Source organism: Pan paniscus, chromosome 21 (assembly GCF_029289425.2).
Source record: "Pan paniscus chromosome 21, NHGRI_mPanPan1-v2.0_pri, whole genome shotgun sequence".
NCBI classification, from domain to species: domain Eukaryota; kingdom Metazoa; phylum Chordata; class Mammalia; order Primates; family Hominidae; genus Pan; species Pan paniscus.
Window position 1 is genome coordinate 54,790,496 of NC_073270.2, and position 26,522 is coordinate 54,817,017.

General features: G+C 41.1%; 1 protein-coding gene across 1 annotated transcript in view; it reads left to right on the forward strand.

Moving 5' to 3' along the window:
• The window catches only part of CSE1L (chromosome segregation 1 like), a 50,497-nt gene that overhangs the window by 1,167 nt on the left and 22,808 nt on the right, over positions 1–26,522 (forward strand). Inside the window, exons 2-10 of the mRNA XM_003809266.6 lie at positions 11,295–11,390; positions 16,054–16,196; positions 19,035–19,136; positions 19,208–19,353; positions 20,024–20,114; positions 21,537–21,644; positions 23,027–23,119; positions 25,107–25,274; positions 25,389–25,518. Of these exons, the coding sequence (XP_003809314.1) occupies positions 11,306–11,390; positions 16,054–16,196; positions 19,035–19,136; positions 19,208–19,353; positions 20,024–20,114; positions 21,537–21,644; positions 23,027–23,119; positions 25,107–25,274; positions 25,389–25,518 (1,066 nt within the window). The 5' untranslated portion in view covers positions 11,295–11,305. The remainder of the gene's footprint in view (positions 1–11,294; positions 11,391–16,053; positions 16,197–19,034; positions 19,137–19,207; positions 19,354–20,023; positions 20,115–21,536; positions 21,645–23,026; positions 23,120–25,106; positions 25,275–25,388; positions 25,519–26,522) is intronic.

A 26,522-nucleotide genomic window follows, 5' to 3' on the forward strand; every position in this document is an offset into this window, starting at 1 on the left:
CTGTGCTGTGGTGGTTCGGAGCATAGACTTTGGAATTAGATCGCCTGGGTTCATTCCAGACGTAGCCTCTCTTTAGGGGTGTAACTTGAGGCTGGTCACCTCATCTCACTGAGCCTCCATTTCCTTAGCTGCAAAATGGGGTTAATAACAGAATCTACCTCGGAAAGTGGCTTTGAGGATGCGCTGAGTTATTTACCGTGGTTTACAAAGGTTCCCTGGGAGCTGACGGTTGTTTATTCATCTCTCCCACCCATCTTTCTCCTTAGCCAGTGTGGCTTTCTGTTTCTTCCATATTCCAGGCTTATTCCGATTTAAAATTATTTGCACATGCCTTTTGTTTGCTGGGGAAGTACCAACATTTTTGCAAGGCAGGCCGCCTCTCCCAAGTTTCCCTCACCTTAGGCCTCCCCTAACCAACCTCTTCTTTTGTTTTCTTTTTCTTTTTTCTTTTTTTTTTTTTGAGAGAGAGAGTCTCGCTCTGCCTCCCAGGCTGGAGTGCAGTGGCGCGATCTCGACTCACTGCAACCTCCGCCTCCCGGATTCAAGCGATTCTCCTGCCTCAGCCTCCCGAATAGCTGAGACTACAGGTACACGCCACCACACCCGGCTAATTTTTGTATTTTTATTAGAGACGGGGTTTCACCATGTTGATCAGGCTGTCTAATCAACCTGTCTAGGACCTTTCTTCCATGGCTCTCCATCAACATCACCTGGTTTTAGTTACTTCATAGCATTTACTAACAATTACTATTGCTTACTTGTTATCTTTCTCAACTGCTAGAATGTAAGCTGTTTGAGAGCAAGGACCTTGTCTGTCTTGCTTACTTCTCTCTCCCTGGTGGGTGCCATCCCACCTGTGCTTGCCACATGGTAGATGCACAAGTATTATTCTTCCTTGGAGGCACAGAAGGGGACCCTTTAGTCTTGGATTCCACCAATTGCTCTTTTTCTCACCTTGGGCCCACATAGTCATATCTTTGGCCTTTCTTTGTGTGTGTCTCTTTTTTTTTTTTTTTCGGCATGCTTTCAGAGGATCCTAATGGACCTCGTCTCTCCGCTCCTACAACCCTTTATCTTTCACTTCTTACCATCAGTGCAAGGGAAGTCTCTCTCCCCTTCTGATTACTTCTGCTGGTTGGGGTCTGGGACAGGATTGGATGGATGCAAGAGCAGTGCTCTAGTTTTGGAATTAATTTGTTTCTTTATTCATTTAATAACTTTATTGAGCATCCACTTAATCTCTGGGAATATAGTGAAAAAACAAAAATGGACAAGGTCCCTTCCCTTGAGGACCATGTATTCTCGTGGGCGAAAGAAAAAACATTAGATAATTTCAGATAGTGACAGAATTATGTGACAGGTGAAGAAGGCTTTTCTTAGGAGGTGACATTTGGGTAGAGACCAGCCATTAAAAGGTGAGGGGCAGAACATTCCAGGTAGAGGGAATAGAAGGCTCAAGGCTCAAGGACAGGAACCGGCTTGGAATATTGAAATATTTAAGGAATATCTTAGGTTCCTAGAGTGTTATATGAAGAAGGGAGAAATATCCAGGACCCGGATCATAGAAGGCTTTGTAGGCAATGTAAGGAGTTTGGATTTGATTCTAAGTGGTATATTCCTATGGTTAGAAAGCAGAGGGTAGGTTGAGGTGTTGGGATATGTTTCTTCATGTGTGGGTGCCAGATAGTTTTCATTCATTGGATCTCTTTCCCTCTTCCCAAATGTAAGGCCTCGGGAATGGTTCTCTAATGTGTTGAGGACATATCTAAGAAAAAGGCAGACATCTTGGATCAGCTTATGTCACAGATGTCTGTGAGATGGCTTTGGAAAACAAAGCTTTTATTCCAGAAATCTCCACCTGTAATTGAGGGCCTGTGGGAAGATGCTAGACTTAGGTCTGGCCATTCATTCAACAAGAAGAACTTGGAAATTTAGATGTCTGTCATAACTGATTTATTGTGATGCTTTTTTAAGTTTCTTAATTGTGTATTGGTAGAGATTTCCAAAGATAGTTACGTGGAGAAAGAAAAATATCACCCCCTCATTTAAAGGTGATAAAAATGAATTCTTATCTTCTCCCTCCCTTTTTTTTTTTGGAGACACCATCTCACTGTGTTGCCTGGGCTGACCTGGGCTCAGTCTATCCTCCTACCTCAGCCTCCCGAGTAGCTAGGACTACAGGCGTGCACCACCACACTCAACTAATTTTTATATTTTTTTTGTAGAGATGGCACCATGTTGCCCAGGTTGGTCTCAAACTCCTGGACTCAACCAATCTGCTTACCTTGGCCCCCCAGTGAGCTGAGATTACAGGCATGAGCCACCCTACCTGGCCAAAATGAATTCTTTGTTTCTAGTTTGAGTCATTTTTAGATCAGTAACACTTTTTGCATTTATATATTGCTAATATTTCAGAGTGTCAAAGTACCTTTACTTGTGGTTGCATAAGATAATTAGAGCTTGATCTTGTTGATAATTATGAATACCTGTAAAATGTTCTCTAAAAGTCCCTGATTTCTCTTATTTTCTCAAATTAAGGATAAGCTTAGAATTCGGTTTTATAGACTATATCTGCAAGGCGATATAAAAAGGATTTGTTGACAAATAGTTCCTTAAAGAATATTCCCAAAGAATAAACTTTGGAAGGCCAAGGTGGGCGGATCACTTGAGCTCAGGAGTTCCAGACCAGCCTGGGCAACACGGGAACCACGTCTACAGAAACAACACAAAAATTAGCCAGGTGTGGTGGTGTGTGCCTGTAGTCCCAGCTACTTGGGAGGTTGAAGTAGGAGGATGGCTTGAGCCCAGGAGGCAGAGGTTTCAGTGGGCCAGAATTACACCACTGCATTTCTCCAGCCTAGGTAACAGACCCAGACCCTGTCTTAAAAAAGAGTATTAAGATTCTGGGATCTATGTAGTATTTTAACTTTGAGGGATTATAACATGCGTATTTATATAACCCCTCACTTTTTTTTAAACTTAAAAATAGTCCTACCCTAGCATCTCAACTTAATCATTTTAGGTTTCATTCTATTATGTGGTTTTATTTATTTATTTTTATTTTATTTTATTTTATTTTTGGAGACAGGGTTTCACTCAGTCACCCATACTGGACTGCAGTGGCAAGACCTCAGCTTATTGCAGCCTAGACCTCCCGGGCTCAAGCAATCCTCCTGCCTCAACTTCCCTAGTAGCTAGGACCACAGGAGGGTATCACCAAGCCCAGCTAATTTTTTTTTTTTTTTTTGAGATGGGAGTTTCACTTTTGTGGCCCAGGCTAGAGCTAGAGTGCAATGGTGCAGTCTTGGCTCATTGAAACCTCTGCCGCCCGGGTTCAAGCAATTCTCCTGTCTCAGCCTCCTGAGTAGCTGGGATTACAGGCGCATGCCACCACGCCCGGCTAATTTTTTTTTTTTTTTTGTATTTTTAGTAGAGACGGGGTTTCATCACATTGGTCAGGCTGGTCTCGAACTCCTGACCTCAGATGATCCACCTGCTTCGGCCTCCCAAAGTGCTGGGATTACAGACGTAAGCCACCGCGCCCGGCCTGAGCCCAGCTAATTTTTAAAATTTTTTGTAGAGACAGGATCTCACTGTTGTTGCCAAGTCTGGTCTTGAACGGTCCTTGGGGTCAAGTGATCATCCCATCTCCACCTCCCAAAGTGCTGGGATTACAGAAGTGAGCCACCTTGCTCAGCCTGTTGTGGTTTTAGAATCTAGAAGGTTGTGTCCACCTCTTTCTGTTTAACACAGTCAACCAACCAAAATAAAGATGAAGAATAATATTTTTGATGGAAACATCAAAGGTATCTAGCTTTTTAAAATAGTACAACAAATATATAACGGGTGCTCATCACTATTGTAAGGCTCTAGGGAGAGAGCAGTGAACAAAGCACAAAGTCCCTACTATCAGTGGAGTTTACAATCTAGTGAAGAGAGAAGCACAGTAAATGACAAAAGAAATTAATATGCCTGATAAAATGTACTTGGAAAATAGTAGAGTAAGGGCATGGAGAGTAACTGAGGTGAATGCTCTTTTAGATAGGATGGTGCAGCAAGGCATCTCTGAAAAAAAGATGACATTTGAAAAGAGTCCTTCCAGGCCAGGCACGGTGGCTCATGCCTGTAATCCCAGCACTTTGGGAGGCTGAGGCGGGCAGATCACCTGAGGTCAAGAGTTTGAGATTAGCCTGGCCAACACGGTGAAACCGCATCTCTACTGTAAGTACAAAACTCAGCCGGGCGTGGTGGCACGCACCTGTAGTCCCAGCTACTTGGGAGGTTGAGGCAGGAGAATTGCTTGAACCTGGGAGACGGGGACTGCAGTGAGCTGAGATCACGCCACTGCACTCCAGCCTGGGTGACAGAGCAAAGACCCCTGTCTCCAAAAAAAACAAGAGTCCTGAATGAGAATGAAGTGGGCAGTGCAAACCTTGTAGCTTTCCATGGGCAGAGCTCTGCAGGCAGAAGGAATGGTAAGTACAGAACCCTGAAACAAAAGTAAAATCACTGGCATGTTTGAACAGGTAATACAGGATAAATTTTATCTTTTTTCAGAGACAGAGTCTTACACTGTTGCCCAGATTGGAATGCAATGGCATGATCATAGCTCACTGCAGCCTTAAAATTCTGAGCTTAACCAGTCCTTCTGCCTCAGCCTCCAGAGCAGCTGAGACTACAAGTGCTCGCCACCATGCCTGGCTAATTTTTTTTATTTATTGTAGAGACAGGGTCTCACTATGTTGCCCACGCTGGTCTTGAAATCCTAGCCTCAAGTGATCCTTCCGCCTCGGCCTTCCAAAGCGCTGGGATTACAGGCATGAGCCATTCTGCCAGGCCAGAACAAATCTAAAAATTCACTTTCTTGAAGTACTTTTGAATAAACAAATTTAATTGTGGCAGTTAAGTTGGTCATTTGTTCATCTGACATTCATGCAACTGAGTTCCCACATTATGTTGGGGCTGCTAATGATTGATCTGAAGGGATAGTCTCCAGTCTTGACTGGAAACTCATGTTTTGCTGGGTGACTGACATGTTGTGACTTATCCTTTAGTTCATACAACAAATGCTTACTAAATATGTACTGTGTGCCAGGTAATGCTGAAGGTCCTGAGCATACAGACGAAAGTCCCTGCCCTCAGGAGCTTGCAGTCTAGTGTGTGTATGAGACGACAAAGAAGTTGATTTCAAATGAGGGTAATTGCTAACACAGTAAAACAAGGATGATGTAGATGGTAATCGTAGAAGGCCTTTTTGAAGAGTTGACAGTGGGCTGAGTGCTGAATGGTGTCCATTATCAAATTAGAGGATGAGCATTATTATGGTCAGGGAGAACTCTTGTGGCCAGTTTGTAGAACAGAAGGCTTTTGTGCCTGGAATGTAGCAAGAGCCAGGAGGAGGTAGGAGATGAGGTCAGTAGATACCAGATTGCTTAGACCCTGCTGTGGTAAGGGATTTGGTGGTGGTGGTGGTTTTGGAGATAGGGTCTCACTCCCATTGCCCAGTCTGTAGTGCAGTGGCCTGATCACAACTCACAGCAGTCTCAATTTGCTGGATCTACAGGTGTGTGCCACCACACCTGGCTAATTTTTTGTATATTTAGTAGAGACAGGGTCTTGCTGTGTTAGCCCAGGCTGGTCTGAAGCCGGCTGAAGCAATCCACCTGCCTTGGCCTCCCAAAATGCTGGGCTAACAGGTGGCAGCCACTGCACCTGGCCAGGAGTTTGGGTGTTTAAGACAAGTAATTATGAGGAATCTAAGGAGTTTTAGTTGAGAAATATACAAATGCTAGAGAAACATAAGAAAGTGAAATGCAGATTTATTAAGAAGTGTATTTTTAAAAATCAAGAAAATAAGCCCTGTGTGGTGGCATATGCCTGTAGTCCCAGCTATTCCAGAGGCTGAGGCAGGAGGATTGTTTGAGCTCAGGAGTTAGAATCCAATCTGGACAATACAGTGAGACCCCCTGTCTCTCTCTCTTTTTTTTTTTTTTAAAGACAAAATAGATCTGTAAATCTCCCCCTGCACCCTCCCCACCCAAGTTTCTAACAATCTGCCTTGCATGAATCCCCAAAGGTAGAATAAATTTGCATATGGCAAAGAAAGGCCAATTTCCTTTAACTCAGATACACTGATGTTAATGATTTAACTTGACCACAGCAAACTAACTTTTTTTTTTTTTTTTTTTTGAGACTGCGTTTCTCTCTTGTTGCCCAGGCTGGAGTGCAATGGCGCAATCTCACCTCATTGCAACCTCTGCCTCCCAGGTTCAAGCAATTCTCCTGCCTCAGCCTCCCAAGTAGCTGGGATTACAGGCATGTGCTACCATGCACGGCTAATTTTTAGTAGAGACGGGGTTTCACCATGTTGGCCAGGCTGGTCTCAAACTCTTGACCTCAGGTGATCTGCCCCTCTCAGCCTCCCAGAGTGCTGGGATTATAGGTGTGAGCCACCACACCTGGCCCAAACTTTCATGATTTCATAACCGATCCACCATTTCAATACTGAAAAAAGGAATAGGAAAATAAATGGATTAAATCATTGCTTTCCAAAGTGTGTTCTATTGAAAAGGGGTTCTATAGCCAAATAATGGAAGAGACTGGGCAATCCTCCCACCTTAGCCTCCCAAGTAGCTAGGACTACAGGGCCACACCACCACGCCCGGCTAATTTTTTGTAATTTTAGTAGAGATGGGGTTTTGCCATGTTGCCCAGGCAGGTCTTGAACTCCTGGGCTCAAGCGATCGTCTGCCTCAGCCTCCCACCAGTGGAGACTCTGGATTAATTGATGTAAACCAGTAACTTTGTGAGTTTAAGGTGCTTTGTATTGTGAATCTCCAAAGTGGGGCAGGATATAATGTGTAGCATTTTCCAAACTTGTGATATAAAAAACCATAAAGGGTATAGCCTCTCAATAGATTGTATGTGTGGTTTAATGGGACTTGATTTTCACACCTATAGAGTGGAACACCTGGATTAGAGGGAGTGATTAGGTAGGTGGTGGGATCTACTCAGTCAGAACATTAGCTTCCTGTGATAAACACATTTTCTAATTAAGGGGAAGGACTGCAGCATGTAGAATACAGATAATTCTCTTTAGAAGGTTGGGGTTTCTGGCTGTTGGGGAGTGCCCTGCATAAGCCCAGCATTAGATAATATTTTCTTATTTTCTGGCTCCCCACCGCTCGGTTGTCCTCTGGCTGCCCTCTTTTCACATCAGCCTTTCTATTGTGTTGTGAGTGCTTTCACTCTTGGTCAGCCGTCTGTCATTTCCACCTAAGAGGCAGCCTTGGGTAATAGAAAGAGGGTAGACCTACGGAGTTGGACTGATTTAAATCTGATCTTTATTTATTAACCATATATGGTTAATATATGTCAACCTGAGTGCCCTTTGTGTGTAAAATCATTGTGTGGGATAAATGATATGAAGCCTATGAAAACATCTAGCATCGTGTGCCTGGTTCATACATGGGACACTTCCCCCATTCTGCAAACCATTACCAGCCCAAAGGTCCTCTACTCCACTTTCATTACATTTTTACCCACTTAAGAAAACCTTCATGACTTCCCCATACATTAAATCATGGCACTCTTCAGCCAAGTATGGAGGAACCTATATGATCTGGTCTTGATCTCCTAGCCCACTATTCTCTCTTCCCATCTCTGTTACTTTGCTGTCACAATTCATTTTGGCAGATGCGCCCTCATCCTACTTTGCCTATTCAGATACACATATTTTTCAAGGTTCAGCTCAAGGCTCAGGCTCTGGGAAACTCTTGGATGGCCACATAACCCCGTGACTCCCTTCTTAACTTTCTAACGTTTAAGGTGCTGTCTTTGTGATTCATTTGGCACTTCAGAGGACAAATGTTTCAGAATTTGGGATTTTTTTTGGATGCATGTACTGTGGATTATACAACATCCCCAGTGGGGCTTGGGGTAGCACCCTGTAATCAAACGTATTGATATTTCTTTAGTGAAACAAATTTGCATACTAAGTGAGATAAATCTATGTTGATAGCCTCAGGCAGTTCAGGCTGGTTTTGCTGCCAAGTGAGTTTGCCACATACTTGTTAAAAAACAAACTTTTAAGTTTTTTTATTTTTGGATTTCATCACTTTAGTAAAGGGTATATAGGCCTGTACTTGGCATTTCAGTTGTGTCTTGTCTTCTGAACTATTATAGAAGCTCCTTCTAGGACAGGAACTTGATTGCATATTGTCATAGGCATTTTAAAAATAAATGGGTCCCGGTATGGTGGCTCATGCCTGTAATCCCAGTGTTTTGGGATGCCGAGGCAGGAAAATTGCTTGAGGTCAGGAGTTCAAGACCAGCCTGCGCAATATGGTGAAACCCCATCTCTACAAAAAATACAAAAATTAGCCAGGCATGGTTGATTGCGCCTGTAGTCCCAGCTACTCAAGAGGCTGAGGTGGGAGGTTGGGGCTTGAGCCCTGGAGGTTGAGGCTGTGGTGAGCTATGATCATGCCCCTGCAGTCCAACCTGGGCCACAGAGCAAGACTCTGTCTGAAAAAATAATAAAAATTTTTAAATTCCTTACTGTAAATGTATAATAGATATGTGATTGTAAGATTAGAAAAGTATGAAGAGAATAAAACTCTCCTTATATCTATCACCTAGATGTTATCACTGTTCTACATTTTGGAGTGTGTTTTTTGTTTTCTTCTATATGTGAAGTTTTTTTGCATAATTTGAATTATGATATCCTTGAACTTTTTCCACTGACCTTTTTTACATTTTACAAAAATTGTGTGTTTAGTTTTTTTCTTCTTTTTCATAGAAGCCTCTGGTTAATTTGGTGCATGATTTCCCTGAAAGGGCTCCACTTTCCCATCTACATGTGGCTATATATCTAAAAGCTGCCTAATGGAATCTAAGCATAAGTGGAGTTTTCTAAAATCGCTTTTTTTTTTTTTTTTTGAGACAAAGTCTCACTCTTTCTGAGGCTGGAATGCAGTGGCACAATCTTGGTTCACTGCAGCTTCTGCCTCCAGGTTCAAGCGATTCTCCTGCCTCAGCCACCCAAGTAACTGGGATTACAGGTGCATGCCACCATGCCCGGCTGATTTTGTATTTTTAGTAGAGACAGGATTCACCATGCTGGCCAGGCTGGTCTCAAACTCCTGACCTCAGGTGATCCACCCCCCTCAGCCTCCCAAAGTGCTGGGATTACAGGCGTGAGCAACCGCGCCCGGCCTAAAATAGCTTTATTGAAGTACAATTTACATACTATAAGATTTATCCATTTTAAGTGAACTGTTTGGGAAATGTTAGTAAATTTATGTAGATTATGCATGTGTCACCACAGTCCAATTTTAGAACACTCTGTCACCCCCAAAAAGTTCCCTCAGTTTGCACCTAATTTTATCATCTCACCAACAAGTTGGAGACCATAAAGCTCAATTGATAAGATTCCCAGGATTTGTGATCTGTTGGTAATCATGCACATCTGACACTTGTACTCTGTGTATGTGCTGTTTCTGTGTGTTTTTTTTTTTTCATTTTCCTTTTAATTGAGTGGGTTCAGACTCCTTTTTTTTTTTCCCATTTTTAATGGACAAAATTGTATATATTTGTGGTATGCATGTTTTGAAATATGTATACATTGTATAATGGCTAAATCGAGCTAATTAACATATTACTTCACATGCTTTGTGTCTGTGTGTGTGTGTGTGTGTGTGTGTGTGTGTGTGTGTGGTGAAAGCACTTAAAATATACCCAGTAATTTTCAAGTGTACATTATTATAGTCACCTTGTTATACAATAAATCTCTTGAACTGTGTATTTCTTAGCCTATGTTGTTACTAGTTAAATCGACGTAGGCCATTTAGTTAGCTTAAAATTTGTGGGCTGGGCACGGTGGCTCACGCCTGTAATCCTAGCACACTGGGAGGCCAAGGCAGGAGGATCACTTGAGTCCAGGAGTTTGAGACCAGCTTGGGCAACATTGTGAGACCCTGTCTCTACAAAATTTTTTTTTTAGTTTGTCATCTGTTAGATGTGAAGTTTTTTGGTCAGTTATAAGCATATTATGTGATTTAGTTTTGTTTAAGCTTTAAATATGAAAACTTCTAGAATCATATAATCTTAGCTGTCATCTTCTGAACTCTAGAATTTATCTCCCTAGATGCAAATTCTTAGCACTTTGTAGTATTTGCGATTACATGTTGTACATGAAGGAATTTCTTGTTTCTTTAATCTCAGAACTTTATGTGGGATATTTATTTGCTGTTTAAAATTTTAATTTCTCATTGTGGGGCCTTTTTTTTTTTTTTTTTTTTTTTTTTTTTTTTTAAAGACAGGTCTTGCTCCGTCACCCAAGTTGGAGTGCAGTGGCACCATCTCAGCTCACTGCAACCTCTGCCCCCAGGCTCAAGACATCTTCCCACCTCAGCCTTCCGAGTAGCTGGGACTGAAGGCACCCACTACCATGCCTGGCTAATTTTTTGGGTTGGTTGGTTGGTTTGTTTTGAGACGGAGTTTTGCTCTTATCGCCCAGGCTGCAGTGCTATGGTGCGATCTCAGCTCACTGAAACCTTTGCCTCCGGGTTCAAGCGATTCTCCTGCCTCAGCCTCCCAAGTAGCTGAGATTACAGGCTCCTGCCACCATGTCCAGCTAATTTTTGTGTTTTTAGTAGAGACGGGATTTTACCATGTTGACCAGGCTGGTCTCAAATTCTTGACCTCAGGTGATCCGCCTGCCTCAGCCTCCCAAAGTGCTGGGATTACAGGCATGAGCCACCATGCCTGGCTTCAATTTTTTTGTAGTTTTGGTAGAGATGGGGTCTCACCCTGTTGACAGGCTGGTCTCTTAACTCCTGAGCTCAAGCAGTCCACCCACCTCAGCCTCCCAAAGTGTTGGGATTTACAGGCCTGAGCCACTGCCCGGGCTCCTTATGGGGCTTCTTTAATAAGTTCCTCCAGTGATTTTTTTTTTCTTAACCTTTATTAGCCCTTTCCCATAGCATTAAATCATATAAACTTCTTGGTGACTTCGAGCAGTCCTTCAGCTTTTTTTTCTATGACTATCTTTTTGAAATTTTGGGATTTTTTTTCATCTCCCTTATCACAAAATTGTCTCACTATTGTTTTTGGGGAAAAAGGCACATCTCATTTGCTGGACTCTTGTCTCAGAGTCAGGTTTACTGCCCATATAAAAAACAACAGATGGATGACTTTCAGAGAGAATAACCCATAATATAAACGGATTTTTTTAAATGTAAATCACTTTTTCCGTAAGTGACCAGTTATCCAAACCTTATTTTATATTTTAGATCCTATAGCAATGGAACTCAGCGATGCAAATCTGCAAACACTAACAGAATATTTAAAGAAAACACTTGATCCTGATCCTGCCATCCGACGTCCAGGTAAAGAAAATAAACGTTTTTTGGTTGATTAATTCCTTCAGGACAGGTGAGAGAAACCTATGTATTATCTGCCTCCTTATAAATATATTTTAAAAAATTCATACTTGGGTTCTCAAGCATCGTTTATAAGTGTTACAGCTGCTATACCATGGTGTGTTGTTTCTTTTTTGAGTAAAATAGCTTTTATTTGGCATCTTCTGGGATTAAAAAGTACTAGTTTTCGGATAAAAAGTACTGACATGTTTAGAATGCTTTGTCTTTGACCTTTTCCAAAATACCCACTTAAAACATGCCTGCTTTAGGCCGGATGCGGTGGCTCACACCTGTAATCCCAGCACTTTGGGAGGCCGAGGCAGGCGGATCACGAGGTCAGGAGATGGAGACCATCCTGGCTAACACAGTGAAACCCCGTCTCTACTAAAAGTACAAAAATTAGCCGGGCGTGGTGGCGGGTGCCTGTGGTCCCAGCTACTCAGGAGGCTTAGTCAGGAGAATGGCGTGAACCCCGGAGGCAGAGCTTGCAGTGAGCCGAGATTGCGCCACTGCACTCCAGCCTGGGCGACAGAGCAAGACTCCGTCTCAAAAAAAAAAAGCCTGCTTTAGAGATAAAATAATTAGGGCATAGAAAGGAGAGTGATTGCCTAAAAAGTGATTAAGTGAATGAAGCCAAGTAATCAGTTACTGTCTCTTAATTTTCTATTGGGTTTGATTTAACTAATCTATTTTAAGACCTAGAGCTTTTTTTTTCCTTCCTGAATCTGACCAGATTCCATTAAAAACTTAGAATTAAAATTCTGAACTCAGGTGTTCACAGGACTCAGATGTTAAGTTAAATGAGGGAGATAGGCCAAGTGGAGACTGGTAATATCAGGAGAATACATGCCCTGATTAAGTGGCAAGTACTTTTTGGAACTAGCTAATTTTGGGGATTCAGACTAGTTTTGCAAGATCAGATTTCCAGTTTTGCTTGAAAAATAAGGATATTTATATGAAGTGCCCTCATTTTTAAATGTTAGCAAGTAACTTCAAAAGATTTTGGGGCCGGGCGCGGTGGCTCACGCTTGTAATCCCAGCACTTTGGGAGGCCGAGGTGGGCAGATCACAAGGGCAGGAGATCGAGACCATCGTGGCTAATATGGTGAAACCCCTTCCCTACTAAAAAATACAAAAACTTAGCCGGGCGTGGTGGCACACACCTGTAGTCCCAGCTGCTCAAGAGGCTGAGGCAGGAGAATTGCTTGAACCTGGGAGGTGGAGGTTGCAGTAAGTTGAGATTGCGCCACTGCACTCCAGCCTGGGTGACAGAGCGAGACGTAGTCCCCCAAAAAAAAAATATTTTGAAACACAGCCAGGGTTGGTGGTCACGCCTTTAATCCCAGTAATTTGGGAGCCCAAGGCAGGAAGATCCCTTGAGTCCAGGAGTTCGAGACCAGCCTGGGCAACATAGCAAGATCCTGTCTCTACAAAAAATTTAAAAATTAGCCAAGTGTGGTGATGTGTGCCTGTATTCCTAGCAACTGGGGAGGCTGAGACAAAAGCTTCACTTATACCCAAGAGGTCGGAGCTGCAGTGAGTTATGATCATGTCAGTGCACTCTAGCCTGGGTGACAGAGGGAAATCTTGTCTTTAAAAAAAAAAAAAAAAAAAAGGCCAGGTGCATTTGCTCACGCTTGTAATCCCAGCATTTTGGGAAGCCAAGGCAGGCGGATCATGAGGTCAAGAGATCTAGACCATCCTGGCCAATGTGGTGAAACCCTGTCTCTACTAAAAATACAAAAATTAGCTGGGCGTGGTGGTGCACGGCTGTAGTCCCAGCTACTTGGGAGGCTGAGGCAGGAGAATTGCTTGAACCCAGGAAGCGGAGGTTGCAGTTAACCGAGGCCACTGCACTCCAGCCTGGTGACAGAGCAAGACTCCGTCTCAAAAGAAAAAAAAAAATTGGACAGGCACATTTGCTTACGCCTGTAATCCCAGCACTTTGGTAAGCCCAGGAGGGCTGATCACCTGAGGTCAGGAGTTTGAGACCAGCCTGGCCAACATGGTGAAACCCTGTCTTTACTAAAAATACAAAAATTAGCCAGGCATGGTAGCATGCGCCTGTAACCCCAGCTACTTGGGAGGCTGAGGCGCAAGAATCACTTGAACCCGGGAGGTGGAGGTTCCAGTGAGCCAAGATCGCCCAACTGCACTCCAGCCTAGGTGACAGAGTGAGACTTTGTCTCAAAAAAAAAAAAAAATTGAAATACAGTGCAAGCCAAACTACTTCTGGGCCAGATATATCTTGTGAGCAGTCAGTTATTGATCCTTGATATGGGCCATATTAAAATGCTCTTGACCTGTTTCTTCAAAACTTACCAATGTGCATGCTCATAGAGGATGTTGGAAGGGTTCCATGAGGAAGAGAATGTGTGTTATATATTATGTATGATGACTAGAATCATGAACATGTTAATGCATCTATCCTCTTCTAGAAAAGTCTTTGTGATTTTTGAGAGGGAAAATTAGTTTATTAGTGTATAAAGAAATAATGTGTTCCTGGATAAAGGGAAGTTAATGGCTCTAATCTTTAATCTTCTTAGACTTTCAAAGAAAGCTGTTGCCAACACTATTAAATTTTTTTTTTTTTTTTTTTTTTTTTTTTTTTTTTTTGGAGACGGAGTCTCCCTCTGTCGCCCAGGCTAGAGTGCAGTGGCGCCATCTTGGCTTACTGCAAGCTCCGCCTCCCGGGTCCACGCCATTCTCCTGCCTCAGCCTCCTGAGTAGCTGGGACTACAGGCGCCCGCCACCATGCCTACCTAATTATTTGTATTTTTAGTAGAGACAGGGTTTCACCGTGTTAGCCAGGATGGTCTCCATCTCCTGACCTCGTGATCCAGCCGCCTCAGCCTCCCAAAGTGCTGGGATTACAGGCGTGAGCCACCGTGCCCGGTGGAAAAATTATTATTATTATTATTTATTTATTTATTTATTTATTTATTTTTGAGACGGAGTCTCACTCTTGCCCAGGCTGGAGTGCAGTGGCGCCATCTTGGCTCACTGCAAACTCCACCTCCCGGGTTCACCCCATTGTTGTGCCTCAGCCTCCCGAGTAGCTGGGACTACAGGCGCCCGCCACCACACCCGGCTAATTTTTTGTATTTTTAGTAGAGACGGGTGTTTCACCAGGTTAGCCAGGATGGTCTCGATCTCCTGACCTTGTGATCCACTCGTCTCGGCCTCCCATAGTGCTGGGATTACAGGTGTGAGCCACCGCACCCGGCCAATTATTTTTTTTTTAATAATGTGTGAGGCAAGAGTTCTGTTGCTTTATGTATTCAGGACAGAGTATAAAAATAATCTGGTATTTCTGGGAAGTTAGGAACATAGCATTTCTCAGGGATCGAGACTGACTGACTAGACTGACTCAACTAGACCTTTTGAGACTCCTTGAGTGCGCAGAAACATATGCATGTGAATATTGTGATAAGTTGAAAGAAATGAACACAGAAAGGAACAGACTCAAACTCACTTCCTGGATATTGATTACAATTTAGGAAAGAGACTTGGCAATTTATATGGGCTTTTCCTCAAATCATGGATGTAGTGTGTTGCCCTGTACAAAATGCTGGCTACTAAGTGGAGGAAACAAATTGTTCTGTACTCATATAAAACCATAGTATGTCCCCTCCTGAAAAACATTTTTCAGTTTAACAGTCCTCATCCTTCAAGAAAGACATGATAAGCACAAAGCAAGGAGAGTTTGAAAATATCAGTGAAACTCTTGGGACTCAATCAGAAAGAGGGAAGGTGTTAAATGATACATGAAATTAACTTTTCAAAAAATATTGGAATATTGGGTGTTTCCCTATGAAGCCAAAGGTAGAAAAAAATTAAGAGAAATACTGTACTGCCATCACATGTGATCATTAACCTAGGAAATTTATCCCAGAATGTAATCTGGGTTGAAAATATATTGGTAAATTTTTTGGATAAATTCATTGCTGGTATTAAGAAGTTTTTAGGTTTTTTTTTAGTTCGACAAGAAAGCTTAGGGCTGGTAAGGTAAAATAAGGACTGCACTAAAACTTTCAGTAGTGAAGCCTAGCTGTGTGATCTTGAACAAGTTACTTAACCTTAGTGCCTTGGTTTTTTAAATGCTATCTACTTTTCTGGGCAATAGTGACAACTAAACGAAATTTTATAATTTTACATATATAATATATATGTAAATCATTGGACCCATATGGCTAATAATAATATATTAGGATGAATTGACTCATTTGCTCTTCATCACTAGCCTATAAAAGAAATATTACTACTAATAGTACTAATAATACTCCTTTCTGAAATAAGACCTGGGTATATGAAGTCTTGAAGTCACTTAATCTGTCTGGGAAGCAGCTTCTCTTGCAGATGAGATGATCATCCAATTAGGCCACTGTATAGGTTTGTGAGAATCATGTGAGTTAATTGATGGTAAAGTTATTTGAAAACTGAAGCATTATTTAAGTTTAATGTAACATATATAATCCACTTAATAGATAAGAAAAGTGAGGCCCTGTAGACCCACAAATAACCTAATCTTTTCTCTTTTTTTGATATATTTATATATATATATATTTGATATATATATAAGGTGGAAAGATTTTTATCTTAGTCTTTTAACATGAAAATTCTTTTACAGCTGAGAAATTTCTTGAATCTGTTGAAGGAAATCAGAATTATCCACTGTTGCTTTTGACATTACTGGAGAAGTCCCAGGATAATGTTATCAAAGTATGTGCTTCAGTAACATTCAAAAACTATATTAAAAGGAACTGGAGAATTGTAAGTATTTTGTGAATACATAATTTAATACCCTGTATGTTTATAAGGTTTATATAAGCAGTGTTCTTCAAAGATAAGGCACGTGCTTGTAGTCCCAACTACTCTGGAGGCTGAGGCGGAAGGATCACTTGAGTCCAGGAGTTCAAGGCTGCAGTGAGCTGTGATTGCACCACTGTACTCTAGCCTTTTAGTGACAGAATGAGACCTTGTCTCAAAAAAAAGGATTCAGATATGGATCAAAGATAAAGTTAAACAGGACCCTTTTCCAAAGCTTCTGTTATTTCATTTGAATTTATATAAATTTGTCCAGCTTCATACCTCGGGTTGCTAGGGAGTGAGACTTGGTCTTAATCTCCATTATGTTTGGAATTTACGCTTTACTCACCGCCTACTGAAGAGACATTGTGGGAAGACAGTCTGAATAAATGAAGTGATTTCTGATGTTGGAAAAATAAAGCTGAGAAGAAATCAGATACATAAAACATTTGCAGAATGCAAAATAATTTAGATTTCAACTTTTTGATAAGGTATTTTGCCCTATGTCTTGTGGGATATGTATATATATACTAATTTTGAGATTAAACCTATTTTATAACAGGTTTAATGATTAGTAAATTATAAATTAAGAAACAGGCATTTTTTTTCCTTAGCTTAGGACAGTGATTCTCAACTGGGGGCAGTTTGGCTCACCAGGGGACATTTGGCAGTATATTTGGAGACATCATAGCTGGAGGATTGCTACTGGAATCTAGTGGGTAGAGGCCAGAGATGCTGCTAAGCATCCTACAATGCACAAGATAGCTTTCCACAACAAAGAATTATCTGAGCCAAAATGTCAGTGATGCTAAGATTGAGAAGGCCTGGCTCATGATAGAGAAAAAGATGAGGCTTTTCTATAGTGATAACAGTTATGATGTTACAAAGTATTAGCAGTTGACAAAAATTACCAGTTTATCTAAAAAGTCAACTTTAAACTGCTCAAAAACATCTTAGAGTCTTACTTTTTTTCTCATTCCATAAAAGAGAGAGTAAATATTGTTTTAAGCCTGTATGATTTCTCAAGTATCACCATGAGTGGTAAAGAAATCTTAGAGGCCGGGCTTGGTGGCCCATGCCTGTAATTTCAGCACTTTGGGAGGCTGAGGTGGGTGGATTGCTTGAGCTCAGCAATTCAAGACCAGCTTGGGCAATAAAGTGAGATCCCATCTTTCCAAAAAATACAAAAATTAGCGAGGCATATGGTGGTGCCTGTAGTCCCAGCCATTAGGGAGGCTGAGATGAGGGGATCACTTGTGCCTGGGAGGCAGAGGTTGCAATGAACTGAGATGGTGCCACTGTACTTCAGCTTGGGCAACAGTGCCAGACACTGTCTTTTAAATCTCAGAATGTTTAAAAGTCCATCTCTACTGGTAGACATGCCAGCCCTCTCCCTCTGTTTTGATTTGTAAAACTAGTGAGACTTAACAGAATCTCTTTGGGTGATATAATCTAGGATGCATTCTAACTAGTAATGGTCAAGAAATTTTCACAGAGGGCTGGGTATGGTGGCTCACACCTGTAATCCCAGCACTTTAGGAGGCTCAGATGGGAGGATTGCTTGAGGCCAGGAGTTGGAGACCAGCCTGGACAACAAAGTGAGACCCCCCTTCTCTACAAAAAAATTTAAAATTAGCCAGGTGTGGTCGTGTGTGGTGTGCATCTGTGGTCCTTGGGAGGCTGCAGTGGGAGGGATTGTCTTGAGTCTGGGCGGTGAAGGCTGCAGTGAGCCAAGGTTTTCTGCTACCCTCCAGCCTGGGTGACAGATGGAAACCCAGTCTCAAAAAAGAAAAGAATAAAAAAAATTGGAAAGATTTTTGTTCTAAAGTGAGAGTTAAATTGAAGCTTTTGAGGATGTGTATGGATTAAGTAGCATATATCTATAAAGATTTTAATTATGTGTCCTGATTAGTTTACATATGAAATGAAAAAAAATTTTTTTTTTTTTTTTTTTTTGAGACGGAGTCTTGCTCTGTCACCCAGGCTGGAATGCAATGGTGCGATCTTGGCTCATTGCAGCCTCTGCCTCTCAGGTTCAAATGATTGTCCTGCCTCAGCCTCCTGAGTAGTTAGTGTTACAGGTGCCCACCACCATGTTCAGCTAATTTTGTATTTTTAGTAGAAATGGTTTCACCATGTTGGCCAGGCTGGTCTCAAACTCCTGACCTTGAGTGAGCCATCGCACCTGGCCTAAAATGGAAATTTTTTTTTTTTTTTTTTTTTGAGACAGAGTCACTCTTGTTGCCCAGGCTGGAGTGCAGCGGCACCATCTCGGCTCCCTGCAACCTCCACCTCCTGGGTTCAAGCAATTCTCCTGCTTCAGCCTCCCAAGTAACTGGGATTATAGGTGCCTGCCACTATGTCCAGCTAATTTTTATATGTTTAGTAGAGACATGGTTTCACCATGTTGGCCAGGCTGGTCTCAAACTCCTGACCTCAGGTGATCCACCTGCCTTGGCCTCTCAAAGTGCTGGGATTATAGGCGTGAGCCACTGCGCCCAGTCTAAAATGGAAATTCTTAATTGGCATCAAGGAGTAAGGGAAGTTCACTAATTTGTATGTAAAATATTTGCATTTGGGAGGCAATGTACGTTTTTCTGGGAAAAGGATTCATGCTGTCATCAGATTATTGAAGGAATCTGTGACCCATTCATGTAGAGGGAAACTGAAGAAAGACCAAACCTTCCTCTATTTGTTTTCTTAGAAAATTAGTAAATAAAAAAACAGTTATGTTTTACCTAAAATCACGTGGACATGAATGTGGATTTTGTGTTACTTCCTCAGTTACTGCTTTGCTTTTAGGTTGAAGATGAACCAAACAAAATTTGTGAAGCCGATCGAGTGGCCATTAAAGCCAACATAGTGCACTTGATGCTTAGCAGCCCAGAGCAAATTCAGAAGCAGGTAATGTCGCTCCGCTTTTTAGATGGGCTCCTCTGTAAAGCTCTGATCTAATTAATCTTTTCCTCTCCTAGTTAAGTGATGCAATTAGCATTATTGGCAGAGAAGATTTTCCACAGAAATGGCCTGACTTGCTGACAGAAATGGTGAATCGCTTTCAGAGTGGAGATTTCCATGTTATTAATGGAGTCCTCCGTACAGCACATTCATTATTTAAAAGGTATTGATGCATAGATTCATGTTTTTAAAATACTTTTTAAAGTTTTATTTGCTTGTGTAAACAGTTGTGGTTTTGTGACTTGTCATTCCTTTGAATCTGATCATCTTGGAATGAGAGCAGAAGTTTCTGTATTGCGTTTGTTTCTTCTCAACTAGGATGTTTATTTCATATTGCTCTATTACCTGTGAAATACTTAGTCTTGATAAACTGCTTGATTCCTTTAAAAAGAAAACTGGCTGGGCATGGTGGCTCACACCTATAATCCTAGCACTTTAGGAGGGCAAAGTGGGCGGATCACCTGAGGTCAGGAGTTTGAGACCAGCCTGGCCAACATGGTAAAACCCCGTCTCTACTAAAAATACAAAAAAAACTAGCCAGGCGTGGTGGTATGTGCCTGTCATCCCAGCTACTCAGGAGGCTGAGACAGGAGAATCACTTGAGCCTGGGAGGTGGAGGCTGCAGTGAGCCGAGATCGAACCACTGCACTCCAGCCTGGGCGATAGAGCGAGACTCCGTCTCAAAAAAAAAAAAAAAAAAAAAAGCCCTTTGAATTTCGGAATTTCGGAAACCCATCTATTCATAGATGTCCAATCAGCATCTCTCCTTGAAGACCTAAAGTGAGTAAATAAAAAAAACTTGTAAATTTATCTGTTTTACCTTAATTTTCTAGATACCGTCATGAATTTAAGTCAAACGAGTTATGGACTGAAATTAAGCTTGTTCTGGATGCCTTTGCTTTGCCTTTGACTAATCTTTTTAAGGTATGGAATGCATCTTGGTGATATTTTTAAATTAATATTTTAAATTGCTTGAATGTTTGTATACATGTTAAGAGAATGCTTTGAAAGCTTATTTGATAGATAATGTTTAGAGCATTTCTTTTGAAAAATTTCAAACCTACACAGAAATAGAGATGCTATAGTGAACTCCCATCTATTATTACACAAATTTAATGGTTAGCAACGTTTTATTTTCTCTGTTCCCTTTCTTAGGAATGTTATAAAAGCAAATCCCAAGCATCATATCATTTCACCCAAGTATTTTAAAGTATGTGTCTCTAAAGGAAGAAATACATATTTTTATTTGACTATGTTTGGAGTTTAATTAATTATATATTTATACATTATTTTACAGTTTACAGGATACTTTCCTGAATGTGTTCTTGGTGTTTGTGAAAATCCTATAAGATTTAAAGAAATCTATATATACTTTTTTTCTTTTTTCTTTTTTAAAGACAGGGTCTCACTCTCATTGCCCAGGCTGGAGTGCAGTGGGGCATGATTATAGCTCACTGCAGCCTCAGCTACCCAAGCTCAGGTGATTATCCCACCTCAGCATTCCAAGTAGCTGGGACTACAGGTGCACACTACCATGCCTGGCTGCTTTTTCTCTTTTTTTTCTTTTTCTTTTTTTTTTTTTTTTGAGATGGAGTTTCGTTCTTGCTCACTGCAACCTCCGCCTCCCGGGTTCAAGCAATTCTCCGAGTACGCTGGGATTACAGCCTGTGCCACTGGGCCTGGCCAGTAAAACCTGTTAATTGCATTTAGAATAATAAAGAATTGGAAACAACCTAAATATCAAGTGGCAGATGAATTGTTTAATAAGAGCATATAAAGATAGTTTTGTGTAATATATTTTTGTATATGCACAGATTGGGAAGACGTAGTTCAGAATATTAACATTGGACTTTTTAGTGCCATTATGAACAATTCAAAAATACATACTTTAACCTATTTTTCACAATCTCTTAAGTGACTGTATTATTTAAAAGCCAAGGCTGGGCATGGTGGCTCACGCTTGTAATCCCAGCACTTTGAGAGGCCGAGGCGGGCGGATCACGAGGTCAGGAGATCGAGACCACCCTGGCTAACGTGGTGAAACGCCGTCTCTACTAAAAATACAAAAAACAAAAACAAAATTATCCGGGCGTGGTGGCAGGCACCTATAGTCCCAGCTACTTGGGAGGCTGAGGCAGGAGAATGGTGTGAACCCAGGAGGTGGAGCTTGCAGCGAGCCGAGATTGTGCCACTGCGCTCCAGCCTGGACGACAGAGCAAGACTCCGTCTCAAAAAAATAAATAAGTAAAATATGAATAGTCTCAGCTTAGTGCAAGGCTGTTTCACTAAGATCAGCATGCTGGGTTTATGATGCACTAAAACCATGTTGCTAAATTCCTTTCCAAGGCCACTATTGAACTCTGCAGTACCCATGCAAATGATGCCTCTGCCCTGAGGATTCTGTTTTCTTCCCTGATCCTGATCTCAAAATTGTTCTATAGTTTAAACTTTCAGGTAAGTTCACTTGATTTCTTGCTTTTGGTTCTTACTCTTTGATTTTAAATAGAGTTTTCTTTCTGTTTGATAAAGACTTTTTTGCCAGCATTGATTTTTCTGAAAGAAAAGGTTTTTTCTGACTCTATTTATCTATAGTGTTCTGTTCTACAGTAGTTCTTTCAGATGCTAATGAGATGTTTCATGGAAAAAAGCAGTATTCTCTTAAATCTAGTAGGTTAGCAAAACCCCACATCCTAACTCACTCTTGGAGAGTCACCCTGTACACTGTTTTACTGGTGGCATTAAGAAGCTAGATTTCTGAGGCCTTCCTCTTTCGTTCATTTATATGGGTATTAACATTTGGGGAATCATGTTTTGGTTAGGGGTTGCTGTCCAGCTTATACAAAATGACTTTTATTGGAAGCCATATGAGGGAGACAAAAGACTTGAAGTACCAGACTTTGAAAGGGGTAAGAACTAGTAGTATTTCAGAGGAAACATAGCCACAGGGCTATAGCAGGGAATGCCTAGTTACCCTGTTGCTACTGAGATAGTGGCCTCCAATCATTCTTTCTGTTCTTAATCGTTAATTCAAGATTCAGGACCAAGAAAGGGGTGTTAATTGGTACAAATTGTTGCTATACTGCGATGCAAGGAGGGCCTAGCCCATTCATTGTTTGTAGCCAGTACCTGGACTTATCTTCACAACATGAATAAACTCATAGTGGTAGGGAAAGCATTCCCCAAAAGGAAATTGGGTTGTTTTAGCTAGAATAGGAGATGAACAGCCCAAAAGGACATGTCCCACATCAGTGTTCAGCTGGATAGCAGTTTGAGAAGTTCTTACTTAAATGAGTACTACTATTTTTGCTTACACCTTTTGAATTCTGAGAAGTCAGGTTTAATGAAGCTCTTGAGAACTTGTCTGGCAGGGAGACCAAGGAAAGAGGCATAATCTACCCTCAGGGGACTTGTACCCTCATTAAGAAGGCAGTACTATGCCACAAGAAATCAGTAACTAAAAGACAATTAGTTTATCTGCCTTGGTGATCATCTTACAATAAACGTAGTTCAGAAAAGAAAGGGGATATATTAGTATGCACTGAGCTTGAGCTTTGTAAGGAAAGTCTTCATATAGTCTTAGCTGAACCTTGAAGGAAGATTTAGATTAGGATGAGAACTAGAGGTGGCATCATTTATAGCATACAAACAGAGGCAGAAGTCAGAATGCTTTATGCAGCTGCCAGATGTAGCTGGAGCAGAGAATTCTTGTCAGAATAGGTAATGCTCAGGCTGTGAAGCCTGTGTATAAAATGTTTTGTCCACGTGGTAAGGGAACTTATAAAAGTAGTGTTCTTAATATTTTAATCAAAAGTTTCAAGTCAGTGTTTATTCTGTAGGATCTCCCTGAATTTTTTGAAGATAATATGGAAACTTGGATGAATAATTTTCATACTCTCTTAACATTGGATAATAAGCTTTTACAAACTGATGTAAGTATTTAAAATGTTGCCTGAGTGGTCTTTTTCTTTCATTAAGAGTTATTTGTCTACAGTCTGGAAACCTATTTACTCTTGCATTGTTAAAAGATAAAATTTCAATACTGTAATAATATTTGATTCTATTTGATGTTACATGTTTGGTGTGTGTAGTATACAGAATTACTCTTATCATGGGCTTGGCTTAAGCCGTAGTATACAGATAAGGCTGTTTCATTACATTATTGAAAGTAGGTCTTTAAAGTAGTGACATTGTGGATATTTCATGAAATAAAATTATTTTTCATTGAAGATACTAAGAAAACTTAAAACTCTATAATGGTAGCCCCTTTTTAAAAATCATCTGGCTAGGCATGGTGGTTCACATCTGTAATCCCAGCACTTTGGGCGGCCAAGGTGGGAGGATCCCTTGAGCCCAGGAGTTCAAGACCAGCCTTGGCAATGTAAGGAGACCCCCATCACTACAAAAAATAAAAATAAAATTAGCCAGATGTGTTGGCTCATGCTAATGGTCACAGCTACTCAGAAGGCTTAGTTGTGAGGATCCCTTGACCTTGAGCCCAGGAGGGCAAGGCTGCAATGAGCTGTGACCATGCCACTGCACTCCAGCCTGGGAGACAGGGAGACCTCATCTCAGAAAAAGAAAAAATTATCCACAGCTCGAGAAAGAGAGAAAATGGTAAAAGATTGTAATTTGTAAATATTTCTGATATGGGTTTTATATTGTGTACTTTTAAACATATAACACTTATTCTGTGCTACTCATTTGTTAATATATTTATGACCTTCTTTCCGAAGAGACAAAAGACAAAATATTAAAAATATTTCAATACCAAATAAACTAAAAATTAGAATTGGTGATTCAAATCAGGTTTTAAGAGTGGGGTACAGAAAGAAATTGTTACTATCGTTGTACAACAGATTTTGTCTCAGAGTTTGACTATATTAATAGGAACTTTAAAAGATGTAGCTCTCATAAAATAATTATTTCAGTCCAATGGGAGGGAAAAACACTCCTTCAGAAAACAAAACTTTTCTTCACACAAAAGTCACAAGGAAATTTTTTGGATGGAATTCTTACAAGGACCTTTTTGCCCAGTTAACCATGTGCTACCTTGTGCTACTATTTATGCCTTGAGTAATCAGTGTGAGGGAGTTTTGGTTTTGGCTTTGGTTTTTGTTCTTACTCTGATGTCTTCCCTTGTCTCACTCTGTCACCAAGGCTGGAGTGCAGTGGCATGATCATGACTTACTGCAGCTTCGACCTCCCTGGGCTCAAGTGATCCTCCCACCTCAGCCTCCCAAGTAGCAGGGACTGTGGGTATGCACCACCATGCCCAGCTGATTTTTTTTATTTTGGGGGCTTGCTGTGTTGCCCAGGCTAGACTCAAAACTCCTGGGCTTGGCCGGTCGCAGTGGCCCACGCCTATAATCCCAGCACTTTGGGAGGCCGAGGCCATCCTGGCTAACACGGTGAAACCCCGTCTCTACTAAAAAAAAAAAATACAAAAATCAGCCAGGCGTGATGGCGGGTGCCTGTGGTCCCAGCTACTTGGGAGGCTGAGGCAGGAGAATGACGTGAACCCAGGAGGCGGAGCTTGCAGTGAGCTGAGATCGCGCCACTGCACTCCAGCCTGGGCAACAGAGGGAGACTCCATCTCAAAAAAAAAAAAAAAAAAAACCACTCCTGGCCTCAGGCCATCCTCCAGCCTCAGCCTCCCAGAGGGTTGGGATTACCGGCGTGAGCCACTACACTCAGCCAGAATATACTGTTTGAATCTAATATGGAAATATTTTGTAATTCAGCAACTTATTTGAAAGACTTGGTGAAAAGATTGGTGGTGGCATAGCTGTAGTTTACAATAACTGATTTGATTTGGATTTAATTGATAAAGAGTCTAGTTCAGGAATTTCAGTTACTCCTCTTACTTATGTTAGCATTAGAGTTGTATGTTGGAGTTTTTGTTTTCTTTTATGTGAGGATGAAGAGGAAGCCGGCTTATTGGAGCTCTTAAAATCCCAGATTTGTGATAATGCCGCACTCTATGCACAAAAGTACGATGAAGAATTCCAGCGATACCTGCCTCGTTTTGTTACAGCCATCTGGAATTTACTAGTTACAACGGGTCAAGAGGTTAAATATGATCTGGTAAGATGATGATGGAGACAAATAATTAAAAGGCATTCTCTCCCTATCTCCTCCAAGAAATAAGCTGTTGAGTTTTGCTTTTAAAAATATTCTTGTTTTTGTGTTTTGTTCCAGTTGGTAAGTAATGCAATTCAATTTCTGGCTTCAGTTTGTGAGAGACCTCATTATAAGAATCTATTTGAGGACCAGAACACGCTGACAAGTATCTGTGAAAAGGTTATTGTGCCTAACATGGAATTTAGAGGTAATTATGGCAAAAGTATATTAGTATAAATTTACTAAGTCTGTGTTTGTTTTTTGTAACATATTCAGTCTAATTCATTTATTACTGGATAAAACTTGTATGTCATTTATTTCTTATTTTCTAAACCAAGACAGAAAATGTAGTATCTGTAATGAGTTTTGTTGTGCCCTGTGAGGGTTTTCTCATGGAAATATTAAATAAGACTTCAAAAATTCCTTTACACTAAGAAGATAAACTATCTGGAATTTCTATTCAGAGAAAGAATTTGATTTTGTTTCATTTATTATTTCAATGAATTTTTAGCTGGCTTTATTTATTTATATATTTATTTGAGACAGGGGTCTCGCTCTGTCACCCAGGCTGGAGTGCAGTGATGCAATCTTGGCTCACTGCAACCTTAGCCTCCCAGGCTCAAGTGATCCTCCTACCTCAGTCTTCTGAGTAGCTGGGACCACAGGCACACATCACCATGCCTGGCTAATTTCTTGTATTTTTGGTAGAGACAGGGTTTCACCATGTTGTTCAGGGTAGTCTCAAACTCTTGAGCTCAAGCAGTCCACCCGCTTTAGCCTCCCAAAGTGCTGGGATTGCATTTCTGAGCCACCTCGCCCAGAAATAGCTGTTTTTAAACAATCGACTTGAGAATAGAAATGATAACTTTATAAATACAAGGTTGAAGCCCACTTAGTTTGTGCTTAAGGTTAAACTATAGTGCTAAGAGCCTATATTTATAAAATGTATGTCCTTGTTCTAACAGTTGTGAAGAACAAGTAATGAAGGTGGGAGGGATTGTGTTTTTTGTTTTGGGGACAGGGTCTCACTGTGTCACCCAGGCTGGAGTGCAGTAGCACAGTTATGGCTTACTGCAACCTCAACTTCCCAGGCTCAAGTCATTGTCCCACCCCGGCCTCCTGAGTAGCTGGGACTACAGACGTGCACCACCATGCTCAGCTAATTTTTTATTTTTTATAAAGATGGGGGTCTTCCTATGTTGCACAGGCTGG